The sequence below is a fragment of the Lepidochelys olivacea genome (assembly GCF_965140295.1).
Source record: "Lepidochelys olivacea isolate rLepOli2 genome assembly, chromosome: 9".
NCBI classification, from domain to species: Eukaryota; Metazoa; Chordata; order Testudines; family Cheloniidae; genus Lepidochelys; species Lepidochelys olivacea.
Window position 1 is genome coordinate 24,221,181 of NC_140419.1, and position 16,031 is coordinate 24,237,211.

The 16,031-nt window shown below is 41.4% G+C and overlaps 1 protein-coding gene across 1 annotated transcript in view; it reads left to right on the plus strand.

Annotated features, from left to right (window-relative positions):
- Positions 1-13,968, plus strand: part of VEPH1 (ventricular zone expressed PH domain containing 1) — a 177,712-nt gene extending 163,744 nt beyond the window's left edge. Inside the window, exon 16 of the mRNA XM_084638166.1 lies at positions 13,835-13,968. Coding sequence (XP_084494292.1) covers positions 13,835-13,867 — 33 coding nt within the window. The 3' untranslated portion in view covers positions 13,868-13,968. The remainder of the gene's footprint in view (positions 1-13,834) is intronic.
- The last annotated feature ends 2,063 nt before the right edge of the window (positions 13,969-16,031 follow it).

Genomic DNA, 16,031 nt, shown 5'->3' on the forward strand with positions numbered 1-16,031 from the left:
CCTGGCTGGAACCTTGTGGAGTAGGGTGGGCTTGGGGTCCCCTTACCCCACTTCTGCCAACCACAACCCTGTGATGGCAGCCTCCCCACCATAGGCCCAACAGACCATTTTTGGTGCTCTGCCCTGCCTGAGGGCCAGAGCTTTCTAGACTGTTTCTTGCCCTGTCCCACTTGAGGGCCAGAGCCCCATAGATCGTAGCCCTTTGCTTCGCTAATTCCCCCTTTGTGGCTGGGCTGACCCCACAGTGATGCAGAGTGGCCTTCGTCTGAGCCAGATGGGGAGGGATGGCATTCAACCTACGACGGGCACAAAGTATATTTTAAATATTCCTTACAAGGAAAATAATCAGCCTTTTCATGGTATAGCTGGTTTCTAACATGTTTGTTCTGCTATGTCACACAAAGATCTCAGGTTCTATGATGCTGTGAACCATAATATTATATTAACAACGAGTGATGGTAAAAGTCATTTCTGGTCTGTTTGGCTTCCTATAAGGACAAAGTGGAACAATAAGATAATCTTGGCATAACCAAGCTGGCTCGCACCTCTTAATGCAAACTTAATGTGTAAACCAACATTGGCAAATGACCACTGTATGGAACAAATAGAGTGCTCACCTTCCTCCAGGAATTACTCGAAGATAAATATCAGGAATGGTTCTTGAAGAAGAAGAGTAGGAGCTGGAGCAGGAGCAGAATCAGTACAAATCAGACTATCTGAGCAGATAAAGCCAGGTGTGCTGCTTGTAGTAAACGTTCTGACCTATAGTTGGTCATGGTACCCATTACATCAAACATCTGCAGTTGTTTAGAGTTCCAATAAATATCTGATATAGTGGATCCACAGCCGTGGAAAAACTTTGCCAGAAAGACAGTATCTTATGCCATAAACATATACAAAATATATCTTGAAGCAGAGCAGCATTGCTTTCCACTATAGCACTGTAGAATCACTGCCTCTTGCTTAAAAACAGAGTGTCTGAGATGAACTAAAGTGCCTAAGAAACTATGGATCTGATGATTGTATTAGTAGTAGTATTTTACTGCAGTGTCTCCAAGCCCTAGTCATGGACCAGTACTCCATTGTACTAGGCTCTGTACAGACACAGAACAAAAAACATAGTCCCTGCTCCAAGGAGTATACAATCTAAGTCAGTGGTCCCCAAACTGTGGGGCATGCCCCACTCGGGGCACAGAGGAACATTCGGGGGGAGGGACATGGCGGGGCCCAGACCAGCGCTCAGGGGCAAGGGGAGGAAGTGCCCTCCAGACCCAGCTGCAGCTCCAGCCCCAGCTTTGGCCCCCAGCTTCTGGCCTCCAGCCTGGCTCTGCTCCCGGCTGTGGTCCTGCTCCTAGCCGTAGCTCCCGACTCCCAGCCCATCTCCCAACCATGGCTCCTGCGGGGTCATGGACAGATTCCATTATAGGTAAGGGGGGCATGACAGAAAAAGTCTGGGGACCACTGATCTAAGTATAACACAAGAGACAGCAGATGGATGCAGACAGATGAGGAAGTACACAGAACAATGAGACAATACTGGTCAATGAGATAGGCAGTGGTCTCAGCACAGTAGCAGCCTGACATTATATATATATTTAACTCCCTCTCATGAATGTTTCAAAGTAAAGAGTAAACAAAGCAGATTTATATATAGTCAGGAGTTGCAAGTAGGGCTGTCAAGCACTTGAAAAATTAATCGTGATTAATCAAAATTAATTAATCACACAGGATTAATCGTGTTGTTAAACAATAATAGAATACCATTTATTTAAATATTTTTGATGTTTTCTACAATTTTCAAATATATTGATTTGAATTACAACACAGAATACGAAGTGTACAGGGCTTACTTTATATTTATTTTTGATTACAAATATTTACACTGTAAAAAACAAACAAAAGAAATAGTATTTCAGTTCAACTAATACAAGTACTTGAGTGTAATCTCTTTATCATCAAAGTTGAACTTAAAAATGTAGAATTATTTACCAAAAAAACTGCATTCAAAAATCAAACAATGTAAAACTTTAGAGCCTACAAGTCTACTCAGTCCTACTTCTTGTTCAGCCAATTGCTCAAACAAGTTTGTTTACATTTGGGGGAGATAATGCTGCTGGCTTCTTGTTTACAATGAAAGTGAGAACAGGTGTTTTCATGGCACTGTTGTAGCTGGTGTCTCAAGATAGTTATGTGCCAGATGCGCTAAAGATTCATATGTCCCTTCATGCTTCAACCACCATTCCAGGGGACATGTGTCCATGCGGATGACGGGTTCTGCTCGATAACAATCCAAAGCAGTGTGGACCGACCATGTTCATTTTCATCATCTGAGTCAGATGCCACCAGCAGAAGGCTGACTTTCTTTTTTGGTTGTTTGGGTTCTGTAGTTTCCGCATCGCAGTGTTGCTCTTTTAAGACTTCTGAAAGCATGCTCCACACCTCGTCCCTCTCAGATTTTGGAAGATACTTCAGATTCTTAAACCTTGGGTCGAGTGCTGTAGCTATATTTAGAAATCTCACACTGGTACCTTGTGTTTTGTGAAATCTGCAGTGAAAGTGTTCTTGAAACGAACAACATGTGCTGAGTCATCATCTAAGACTGCTATAACATGAACTATATGGCAGAATGCAGGTAAAACAGACCAGGGGATATACAATTCTCTGCCAAGGAGTTCAGTCACAAATTTAATTAACGCATTTTTTTAACGAGCGTCATCAGCATGGAAGCATGTCCTCTGGAATGGTGGCTGAAGCATGAAGGGGCATATGAATGTTTAGCATATCTGGCACGTAAAATACTTTGAATAGCCAGCTACAAAAGTGCCATGCAAATGCCTGTTCTCACTTTCTGGTGAAATTGTAAATAAGAAGAGGGCAGCATTATCTCCTGTAAATGTAAACAAACTTTGTTTGTCTTAGCGATTGGCTGAACAAGAAGTAGGACTCAGTGGACTTGTAGGCTCTGAAGTTTCACATTGTTTTGGTTTTGAGTGCATTTATGTAACAAAAAAAAATCAACATTTGTAAATTGCTCTTTCATGACAAAGAGATTGCATTACAGTATTTGTTTAAGGTGAATTGAAAAATACTATTTCTTTTGTTTATCTTTTTTACAGTGCAAATATTTGTAATAAAAAATATACACTTTGATTTCAATTACAACACAGAATACAAGATATATGAAAATGTAGAAAAACATCCAAAATATTTAATAAATTTCAATTGGTATTCTATTGTTTAACAGTGTGATTAAAACTGTGATTAATTGCTATTAATTTTTTTTAATTGTGATTATTTTTTTGAGTTAATCTCATGAGTTAACTGCGATTATTCAACAGCCCTGCTGGTGATACATTGTTCTCAGTGTTCATCCAGCTCTGATTAGGTCACATTTTCAAAATCCATTAAGCAATATTTTAAATGAGGTTTCTGTCCTTCAGGCAAGGTTTGCAACTATGCATAGGTAGGAGTACGTTGCAAGATATCCAAGTTTTGAGTTCTAAGTAGTCTCACTTGACAGTATTTCTTAGAATCAGGAACCATTGATTGCCCAGTGAAATCCTTTCACAGGGATTGTTTATGGGAACTGAACACAGTTCTGGGAAGTTATCCAAAGGAATTTTACCCGAAGATTTGCTTCCCAACCTCTCCGAACAACAGACCTCCTGAAAACATTTGAGAGGCAGAAAATAAAATAGACCATAAATGCAAAGGTTTTACATTTGAGTACAACATGTAACTTGTGTGTAAATGGAATAAACAAGGCATTATTTTTCATTCATAGATTTCCCAACCTTCCCCACGGCCTACTAAACTCAGGATTACAGTAACTCAACCTACTGTTGACATCTTGGTATGGATGACTAAAACTCCTGGGATGAAACCTGGCCCCATTCAGGTCAATGGTAAAACTCCTATTGACTTTAATAGGGCCAGGATGTCACCCTGATCTTGTTCTTGTTTGCATCTTGCTTATAAAGCTACATGAGAACACCATAGTAATTGGATTCATCACTTTGATCTCTATGCAGAGGGATGGGAAGGGATTCTGATTCCACTAATTAATATTGAACAGCAACAGTAACCTGTAGTAGCCAAGAGTGGATTAAGACCATATGGGAACTAGATCCATCAAAATTCTGTTGTATTCCCACCCCAGCTGTCCAGACAGACTCATGCTCCTTATCCTCTAGCCCCAAGGGAGCAGGTCATATCCCTTCCACTTTACGTTGCTCTTCAGGTTTCAGAACAACCGTGATACTCAAACTGGTTTTGAAATGAAAAATGCAGGTGGGACAAAGAAAATAAATACATTTTCAGATTTCTTTGATTAAAAACATTCAGTGCATCAATTAAGGAATGTTTAGATTATAACTGCAGAGACACTGGACATTACTGTATTAGATGTCAGATTACAGAAACATTTAGTCGACTCAGCTATGGCATAAATCTCCAGTGTCTCATTAGCTGAAGAAAGAAGCTAGATCAGGCTTGATTCATACAACTCATTCATTAAGATAACTTGGAACTCTCTAAATTGATGTTATTAATGTTTGGCATCTCAGAACCCAGGGACATCAAAAGACTTAGATTAACTATATTTACTTCTATCAGTTTATATATATATATATATATATATATATATATATATATATATATATATAAACAAACCTCAGTGTTAAGGGAGAAATTAATTAAATGTCAGGATAACATTTGAATGTTAAAAATATTAGCAGATATTTACACTAGAGTATTCACACTGAGGTTTTTAGAGTAACAACACTGATAGAAGTAAATATAGTTTATATATATTTGCATCAACAAATACATCAACAGTTACAATTCATTTTATATATATATATAAAATCAATTGTAACTCTTGTCTATGAGCTAGGTTCGGCACATTGATGTGTACCCTGCTCCCACTGGCTTCTCCGGAGTCTTTCTCAGCTGGGAAATCAGCTGGGACATACAATTTCTACACATCTTCATGATATTTGTCAGGACGTTAAAGCAGTTATGGATGACCTTTAAAATCAGATGATACCATTGGTTTCTATTTATTCTCAAATAATAGCCATTTCCACCTTTATTTCAAAATGAAACAAACAAACAAATCACCATCACACTGTCTAACTTTTAGGCACCTAGAAAATCACAGGAACAACACTGTGATCCCCAAAGCCCCATAGTGAGGGCCCCTATGCAATGAATGGGGAGAGATAGGTACCTTAGGATATAATTCACAAAACCCATTATACTGGGTGTGGAGCCACGTAAGCGAGCCAATGAGAGATGTGGGTGAAAGGGGTGTGTCCTAAAATAGGCACCTAAATCCAGGCTGCAGGGAGACACCTATTGGTGCTATTGATTTGCAAACCAGGGGATGATAAATGCTTCTCTACCTGACTCATAGGCAGGGCCCAGTCTGATTGGTGTGCTCAGAGTAACTCCACACAAAGTAGCCAGGGGGAGAAGGACATCCCTTATAACCTTTAGCTCACTGATTAAAGCACTCCCCCAGGATCCGGAAGACCACTGGTTCAAGCCTCCCTGCTGCCTGGTGAGAAGGGATTTGAACAGGAATCTGCTACCTCCCAGGAGAGTGCTCTAACCACTGAGCAATGGGACATTCTGATGGGATCATCTTCAATCTCTCCCTCTGAAGTTAGGCTAGGGAAGGAGAGTGAATCACTCTGTAGCCCAGTGGTTAAGGAACTTACCTACTTCCCCCAGTTCATGGACCGCTCTGGGGCTTAGGCAGGAAATAGATGTCCGGGTGCCGACAGTGAGGCAGCAGTGCGCATGTCCAGGGGCAGAAATGTAGATGTGTAGGGAACTTTGCTGCAAAAGCTTAAGTTCCAAGTGAGTTTACGTGCCTACATGGTGAGGCAGCAGCTAAATGTGAGTGCTGTGGACCACAGTGGCACATAAAACCAAGATTTAGGAACCAATGTACCTTTGTGGATCCGGACCTCAATTAATTCCTAACCTAAGCAGGTACACCCCTAATTGAAGCCAATGACAATTGGGCCTGCTTACCCCAGGACTGCCTGTAGCTTCATAATCATTACCTGGGAGATGCTGAGAACCTGCAGCTCCCACTGACATCAGTGGGAATTTTAGGTGCTCAACACCTCTCAGCTAGCAGTTATAAGCCATTAAAAAGATGTAAACACATGGACATCTGTTGTCACAATGATGATAGGAAAAAATCCCCATTCACACTAATGGAAATAATGCATGTAAACTCCTTGTGAATCCAGGTAAGAACAGACTTATTTGATTTTATTTCCTTTTATAAATAATAGGCACTTTAAATTAAGTGGTAATACATTTGTCAGTGGGGGAATGAACCCAAGAAATGCAAGTTCAATAGAATTACTTATTTATTTATTTATTTGTACTGTGGTAATGCCTACCACCAACCTATGCTTTTTGATTTGACTAATTATGAATGCTTTCCAGTGTAATCAAAACTGGTCCTAATAACCTGCTTATGATCCTTATTTTAATCAGACAAACTAGTATGATTTCACTGGAAGATGCTTTCAGATAGCCCTTAGATCACTGCTTTAGATCATCAATTACATCCTATACTACATTTCAGGAAGATCTATACTAATTAATCAAAAGTTCTATGTGGAGTGAACTGTTGCTGAAATATTGCAGTATTTATAATTGTATTTTTTGCATTTCCAAATTGCTTTTCACCTAAAGAACTCATTAATTAATTGAGATTCACAACACACTAGTGAGATAGGTAAAGGACAAACGTAAGGTTCACTACACCTACCAAAGGAATGCAACTGTCTCGAGCATGGACCACATTTGCTGTTCAACAGCGCACAGTAGTCTCAGACATTAAGTGAAGAAGAATACCACATCCAGCTGAGGCTGAAGGGGAAATTCAGGTAGGCTGAGGGCAACTATTTGAGAGGAAGTTTGGCCAGAATCCCAAGGTTAATACACCTATTCTTTCAAAAACTTCCAGCAAATCTCTAATAACAAGTGATCAGGATGTGGGTTTTATGTTAAATAGACAGCAGAAGTATAGTCTCCTAACACGCTGGAGATATTGCTTTAAAATGGAGACAAAAACTTAAACTATAAAGGATCAAAGGCAACTTTTAAATACACACCATGCATATGAGACTGTGTCTGATACATTCTCAGGCAGAATTCCAAGGGTATCAGTTTCGTTAGTGTATTTTCTCCATATGTCGCCCAGATTTGTTTCACACTTGATCAGAGCCTCATACAAAACTTTAATTCACAGAGCCCAGTCTTCTTTCAGTGAGATAAAGAGGACTTCAGGGGAGTTGCGCTGGATTCCAATTTCCAGCTTCCATGGCTGCAGAGCTCAGAGAGCCTGCCAAGTTAATCCATATCGCTGACTATAAGGCCTAGGACATGGCTACTTAGGAAGACTCCTTTCCACCTTATGTCACCATATCATGACAGTTAAACTTTGCTGGGATATGATCAGTTCCTGGCATTGAACTCTCCAGGAGTAATGGCAGAGTTCTCTCAGCAGAGAGCTCTGCCTGTGGATTTCCCTCTCCTTGGCACAGTCCAGCAGAGCCCTTGTTTGGCATCCATCAGAGAATGAAGCATATTAATTTGATTAAGCCTTTGTTTACCTCCCGGTTTTGTCTCTGGCAATTTAATGGGCTATATTGCATCTTACAGCATTGGCAGTCAGTTTTGTAGTGCAGTGCATGTGATAAAAATGTAGTTAATTTTCATTGGATATACCAAACCCTTGTGCCGCTGAACCATCACATCTCCAGTTCCCTGTAACTTACACTCAATGACATGGCATGCTGCACTGGTTATGCCTCCACTAAGTGAGTGGATTTGCAGAAACTGGGCAGGCTGCAGAATGTTACTTTTTGTCTTTCACTTGGTTTGCTAATGTCTTCCACACAAAGCAAAACAAGGGTAGGGACTTGCTTCTAGTGACTCTCTTCAGCCACCATGCAGACAGTCTCTTTCCCTCACACTTTTAAACTTTCAGGGTAAGCTTGTCTGAAGTGCTAAGCTAACTCAGCTCACACTGGGTACGTCTATATGGCAAGCAGAAACCTGCAGGAGTGAGTCTCGGAGGCTGGGTCTACAGACTCGGGCTCACAGGGCTTGTGATATAGTGCCCCTGCTCCCTGGGCTTCAGAGCCTTATCTTGAATATCTACACAGCTATTATTAGTGCCATAGCTCAAGCCCTACAAGCTTGAATCTGTTGACTCGCACTCTGAGACTTGCTGCTGCGGGTTTCTGCTTGCCATGTAGACATACCCATTGAAGTAAATGATAAAACTCACATTGACCTCAATGAGAGCAGAGTTAGACCAATGCTGAGTGTTTATGAAAATCCCACACTGAAACTATTTTAGGACTTCTTTAACATATAATTGTCTGTAGGCCTGTAAACTCAACCTCACTGCTCTTTTGTCATCAGTGTTCTCTGAGTATGGTCAGTTGAGTCATGTAACTTAAGTTTATTAATCATGTCCAGGTTATTGTTGTTTGAATTAAAGACCACTTCACGAGCATGCATGACACTGAGGCATAGGCCTAAGAAATCCTTTTTTCCTGCTTGTGCGAACAGTAAGCAGATATGACATAGGAGCCCTGTGTCAGCTCAGTGCCACTAGAAGTTCATCCTTATACTGGAGTGACACCTCTTGGGTCACCATTAAAATGAGTTAATGAGCAGGTTATAACAAGGTATAGCATAAAGCACCTGAAGATCTATTCTATATAACCTTTCGACCATGAGTTGTTTGAAAACTGTTCACTTTTCCTTTGCATGATTTGGTATTGTTTCTGAGCCCCAAAAGAATGGCTGACACTTTGTAACAGGAAAATAATTAATGGCCAGTGCTGAATAGGGAGTAACCAGGGAGTGAATTCATTAAAAATCTGATGTTCAGTTTCATAAACACCCTGCAGTCATCCAAATATTCACAGATCACAATCCTGCATCTTTTACTCACATGAATAATCATTATTATTACTCAGAGGAGTAATTCATGTGAAGCCACTCGGACAACTACTGTGAGTAATGTTCATAGGATCAGGTGCACCATATCTTAGCAAGCAACATCTGATATAACTTCTGCTCTTCCACATGCCATTGTGTCACAGGGTATAAATGTCAAGTCATTTGAAAGACACTTTTTCTCCATTGCCTTTCTGGGAAAGATGAAGCAAGATGCATCAGCTGCCATTTCCTTCCTTCTTTTAGCTCACTTTTCATTGTAATGAACTTTCCCATTGTTCTGCATAAGAGACTGATATTGTGCAAAGTCTCATTTGGGCCCAAGTGGATGAATAGATGGAATGTGTCTTTCTTGTACATGCTGTAAAGCAGCAGAGGAAACTTAAGTCAATAGCAAGAGAAATTTACTATGCACACGAGGCTCTCATTGTAACAAGATGCCTCCTGCAGAGAATGTAACCAAACATACTGGACACACCAAACTTCCCATTGTGTCCCAAACATCTGTTAAATTTAGGAAAGGTCTTTCCTGTATACACTGTTTTGATATCAGGATTAGGATTATCTACCAGGCATGGCAGGGGCTCCCAAGACATCAGGTCTAGAGTTGCATGGGAAGTTGCTTTCCCACCCTGTGAAAAATTTTGAGATTTCAGACATTTTTCACATGCTGCATTGGATGAAACCTTTTGATGATTTTCACACAAAAAGTCGAGGGAGAGCGCAAACCCGGAAAAGCCAGGGTAAAGAGTGAGTGTCTGTCTCTCAATCTCTCCTTTTGGAGCTGTTCCACTTCATATAAATAACTAAATATTTATTGGGCCAGAGAGACTGGCTCTGTAGTGGGTAGGGTATTCAGCTGGAATGTGTGGGAGACTCAGATTCAAATCCTGGTTCCAATGAATATTTAATTATTTGTTCACAGTGGAAAAGCTCCAATAGGAGAGATTGAGCACCCCACTCCAGAACACCCACCAGTCTGCAAACTAGGCTAAGAAGGGACTTGAACCTAGGTTTCCCACATCCCACGAGTGCCCTAACTATTGCCTGGGCTTGCTCTTGCTGTGATTAGAAATTCCATCCTGGACCTGAGAAAACTTCCTGATGAAAATTTCATCAAAACAGATACATTCCTGAGAAAAGATTTTGTTGTGATGAATTAGTGTTTTCAGACGAAAAACCATTTCAATGAAAAATTCCTGACTGGTTCTAACCAGGACTACTGTTGTCCATCAATGGAATTTCATCAGGTTGTTACAAAATGTTAGTGCTTGAACAGATTGTTTAAACACAGCTATTTAATGGCCTTTCACCAGTAAATGATCCATCTGAGAGCTCTCTCCTTTTATTTAGTTGGCAGATCTACAAACCCACTTTGAAATATGGTTATGCTCTGAAAAGTGACTCTGTAAAAATGGCATTCTACAGTTCCCTGTTTGTCATTGCTCAAAGACTCCTGGGCAATTCTGCTTGAAGTTTTCAAGCAAAATGATGTTTTTCTAGCTGCCAGTGCTGCCATCTCAGATTGAGATCTGAGTATCAAACTGGGTTCTTGCTGGTTCATACATCAGCACCAGCAGTAAAGATTCTGCATCTAGAATTTAGTTAATAATTCTGTGGACAGTGCATGAGCCAGAATTGACTCCACCTTCTTCTCAGAGCTATGTCACTTTTGCTGTGCTAATAGGGATGAAACGTAGTTTAAAAAAACCCACTATTTTTGTTACTGAAGTTTGTGTATTCAGAGCCATATCTACTAAGGGAGCAGCTCTGGTGAGTGAGAAAGCGTCAGTCACACTTCTAGCAATTCTTTAAGCCTAGATTAGTAGTTTTCTGTATTCACTATGAGTTGTATGACAGTAGGAGAGGCCCTGCAAATAAACTGGTTCTGCTCAGTGACAAAACCATTTGGCAGTGACAGAATTGGAACCTCTCTGAAGTAGTTAGCAGTCTCCAAGCCAAAATCAAATATCAGCAGTCTCAATGTTGGGATGTCAAACTGCAATTAGAACTGTCCAAACCATGCTATTTTGGGTTCAGATGGATTTCAGCAAAGGTTTTGTTTTGCTTCTTTTCATGCGATTTAACATCATTTGAGTTTGCCACTAAAACCCAATATGGTGAAAGCAAAATTCAGAACAAATCTAGTGCGTTTTGTTATGCTCTTTGCATATGGGCTTAGGAGGGTTTGTCTGACCCATATCAACAGTTGTCATAAGTTTCACTATAAAACCAAAGCAAAATCCTGAAACACAGTTTTGAAAAATGTTTAAGTATCTAGAGACTGCACATATGTTTGCTCCGTTTCAGTAAAGTGTCATGGGTCACAAAGTTTCACTTATAACTCAGCCAGCTACACTTGCATGTTTGAACCTGCATGTAATTGAGTTGTTCATGGTTTCTGATTTCATGGGGACAAGTCGTATAATTTTAGTGATAATGTATTTGTGTCATTTGTTTGTATCATAGTGATGTGTTGATTTTTGCATTGCAGTGTCATCACCTTGGGATGCCTCCTTAGAATAGGATTCCTCAACATGTGGGTCTGGACCCCCGGAGAGAGACATCTCCAAGAGGGTCACAGAATTTAAATTAACCTTGTAAATTTTTCCATTTTTACAATATACTGAAATTTTGCACCTAATTATATGCAAGGAAAATGCAGAATCCTTCTATATTTAAAGATTTTTCTGGTTAGTTATCAATTTTTCTGAAGTTAGTTGATGCAGACTGGCTTAGAACATCATCCATACCTATATGTGTTGATTAAGTTATAGTGATTTATCTGTAACTACAGTATATCACAAGCTTTTATCTATCAATATTACTGTAGAGAGTAACAAATTATGCATAAGTATCCTAACTGATTTTTGTTTTAGTTTTTTGCATGTTTCTTTTTTGCATGTTTTTTTCTTTTTAAAAACTTGTTAGTGGTAAAAATATCTTGATAATTTTTATAGTAAAATGCTGCCTCCTGCTGGATGAAAAGCAACATAACATCTTTCATTTGTAGTCTTGAAAATGATATTCCAAAACAATTGTTACATATTGATAATTAAAAATAGACTCATATAAAAATGAATAGTTAATAAGAAAATAAATTGGCAATGAGCACAGTGTTTGTATAAAGAAATGGTACTGCATGAGAGTGTACTGACAACTTCTCCTGCATGTTTAGAAGTTATCACATGGTCACATATGCAAACGAAGGCATCCTGGCTGTCACTTTTCTCACTCTTTGCCATTGAATACATCCGATGAAGTGAGCTGTAGCTCATGAAAGCTTATGCTCAAATAAATTTGTTAGTCTCTAAGGTGCCACAAGTACTCCTTTCTTTTTTCCTCACTCTAATTTGTTCTCAACATCTTGATTTCGCTACATGTCAATCACTAATCAATGACATTTGTTAGGATTATTGTGCAAATCCAGATCATCCCACTAGATGGCATGCAACCATTTACAACGCAAAGTTCAGGAGTACAGTGTTCTTTTTCAGAAAATAGACACGGCTTTCGTATACATACACATAACTATTTTTCAATTATGATGATAGTGTTTATACTTCATTAATTTGTGGATAATGGTTACAATATCACATTTATTTCATGTTACCACTAAGTATACTGCAAGTGTGCCAACTGTCTCTAGTTACAACAACACTGCATCCTAAGTAGGATCAACAGCCCCAATTATTAGCGCAACATTTTCTCATTTTGTCCCTGCCAGATATTTCAATTGGGATTAAAGTGTGTTCCTAATTAATTAGCTGATGCCCTCAGCAAATACTTATTATTATTTATATAGCACATTACCATGTAGTTGTAGCATTTATTATTCCCAGATACCCCTATTGATCAGTACAAAAGGTGAAATCCTGGCCCTATTGAAGGCAATGGGAATTTTGCCATTGATTCCAATGGGGCCAGGTTTCCCCCTCAAATGTTGGCAGATGTGTGTAGGTGAATTTCTTGTTGAGTATTTGTAATGAAAAGTAAAGAGCGCCTTTCCTTTCCTTTCCTCCAGACTGATTCTTTCACCTTCTTCAGAGAATGAAACAAGAAATTAATAAAATACATCTCTTCATTTTTTTCAGCATTTCTAAAATAGACCAGACTTGAAAAATCTTCATGAAAATTGGCCAGCCCGGGCACAAAATCTAGTCTCCCACCATCATTATCATTCTTGCAATGAAAAACTTAACAATGATTTACTCCCTGAATCAACATGTACTTTGACTCCTGACTTATACTGCTTCCACTCTGCAGCATTCTCTTATCTTGTATGTCTGTAACCCTCTCTTTTAATACTTAAGAAAATAGCTGGTACTATCAACAATTCTGTTTAATAAAATGTAATACAAAAAATACTACCCTGGACTAGTAGATGAGTAAAATTTTGCAAGGCTGAGGCCATGTCTACACAAAATGAGCCAGGAGCAGCAGCCACCTCATTTGAGAGCATCTACTCCATGCTAATTTAGTTACCTCAGTAAAGCCCTCTTGTATGAACATTCTTCAATCAGTTTAAGACAAGAGTACCTTATATCAATTTATCTTACACCTATTCCTTGCCTGTTTATTTAAACTGATGCAACTTTTATATGTACACAGGGCCTGAGATATAGCTAGTCCTGTGACTGCTGAACTGACTACTTACTCTTTCAGTATTGATCAGCTAGGTCTATTAATACTACTTCACAAATGGATTAAGTACTGAAAGTTTTGCTTGCTACCCACAGCAAATGAAGTATTTCTGTAGAAGCTGCTTATTTGTATGTAAGGGAAACACCTGGTAAATTTGTTCATTATCTCTCCTCACACTGTTTTCCAGATTCTGCAGCTGCTGTTAGAAGGAGGTACATGAGATAATAGTTCCCAAGAGAAGAAAGTGGTTCTGGGGTATCAGAGCACCTGCTGCTGTAACATGGAGCCTCAGTCCATATCAAAGCTATAGATGAGTCCATCACATCATTTTGCCTTCAGGGGTCAGGCTGGAACTTCTAATGTTTTCTTGGTACAGGCCTGATATCAACATCACAGAGGGGCCTGGAAAGACACCGTTTCCCTTTGCTGCAGAGAAAGATAAAAACAAAGTGTCTGAAGGAAGCTGGATCAGATCTGTTTGTTAAGGCAAAATAGAATGAAACAGCTAGTGACTGACTTACTTTTACTGAGAACACAAGGAGAAGCTTTCAGTATTGTAAGTATACAGCTTGTTAGGCTTAGTTTTTAGGCATCACTCAATGTCCACATATGACATACTAGGATACAGCCTATGTCTACACTACCACGGTAAGTCAACCTAAGTTACGGAACTCCAGCTATGTGAATAGTGCCGCTGGAGTCGATGTAGCTTAGGTTGACTTACTGCGGTGTCTCCCTTCAACTTACTTTACTCTTCTCATTCAGGGTGGAGTATCGGGGTCGACCAGAGAGCGATCTGCAGTCAATCTGGTGGGTCTTCATTAAACCCGCTAAATCGACCTCCGGTGCATTGATCACTGGAGTGTTGATCTGGCAGCAGTGTAGACATAGTCACAATGAGTACTAGGTTTACAATGGCGTCAATAACGCTGTTGTGCTGGGCCCACATTCGGAGGGGCCCATAATGACTACATGGAGGCCCATAAATGTTTGGCACCAGGCCCACAAACTCCAGCCCTGTTCACCACTTCCTTCTCCTCCTTTTCAGGCAATGGACCAGAGAGATAGAGCTCCCCATATTCGTGAAGGCCTGTATGATCCAGACAAACTCTGCAACTCATATACCAGTCCAATCTCCTCTGCCTGCTTCTGTGCAGTGAGAGGAAGAAGTCTTTGGTGGCAGTCTCCTATCATCCTTCATTCCTCACTCTGCTGGTGGGTCTAGGAGAAGCCACCCTGTAGGGGCTCTATCCCCACCCAGGTTCAGACAAGATCTGCTCACAGGCCACCCCCTGCATTTTTGCTGACCCCATCCATGCCCCAGTCAAGCTGTGCATGACTCAGGCTAGTCTTTGTCCTGCGGTGAGGGGAAGGAGAGACCTCCACTGCTAGAACCCCCCTGCACTGTGGCAATGGGAGACCCTCCATAGGGAGTGGGGGGTATCTGCCTGGGTCCAACACGGTCACCCCAGTGCCTGCTGCTGGTTAGGGGGCGAGGGGACCGAAGGCCCGGCTACACAGCCAGTACCCCTGGGGCTGCTGATCTCAGTGCACTGCAGACAGACCTGTGCGAGGGGCAGTTTGCAACCCAGGGCCAGGCTACCGCAGGGAGAACCAAGCCCAAGCCCAAGCCTGTGCGGGCTGGGCAAGGAAAGCATCAAGGGCCACAGAGCAATAGGCCTAATGCCAATCAAATGGAGTACGCCAATCAGAACTCAAATCCGTCCCAAGGGGCGGGATCTGCTATCGCCCTCACAAACGGCTGCCAAGACGGGAGGGGGGGAAGCTAGTACCGGCTCGGTCGCGCAAGGAGCTGAGGTGTATAAGTTGAGTGAGAAGGTCTCATTCCGAGAAGTGACTCGCCGGAGGGGAACTTCCCGCACGGCCAGGTTAAAATGTGAAAGGGCTGCGAGATCTGCGTCACTGCGTGACGGGAAGGCAGGGTGGGCGGTTTTCTGCTCCCTGGCCTGCCGGAGGCGGCCGCTCGCAGCCGGAGCCGGAGCCAGCCCTCCGCCGGCGCCTGGGGAGCGGTTAGTGGGCGCGTGCGCGTGCGCGTGCGTCAGGCGGCTCCGGCTGGCCGCGGCTGTTGGCAGGGTCAGGGGTAGATGTACGTCTGGTCACACGTGCCAGTGCTCGCTCCTGAGCGTGCGTGTCAGTCAAGCACGCGGGAGAAACTCCCATTCACAGGTGTCCGCGTGAGTGCATCGCACCGCACATGTGTCAGTGTGAGCGCATGGGGAATGATTTCATTCACACGCCTGTGGATGTTTCTAAGCATGTGTTCTAGCACGTGTGTCAGCGCATGCAGTTCCCTCATAGGTGTCAGGGAAAGCTCTTGGAGGGCCTTGATAGTCATGTCAGCGGGTGCTTGTGAGCATGCTTCC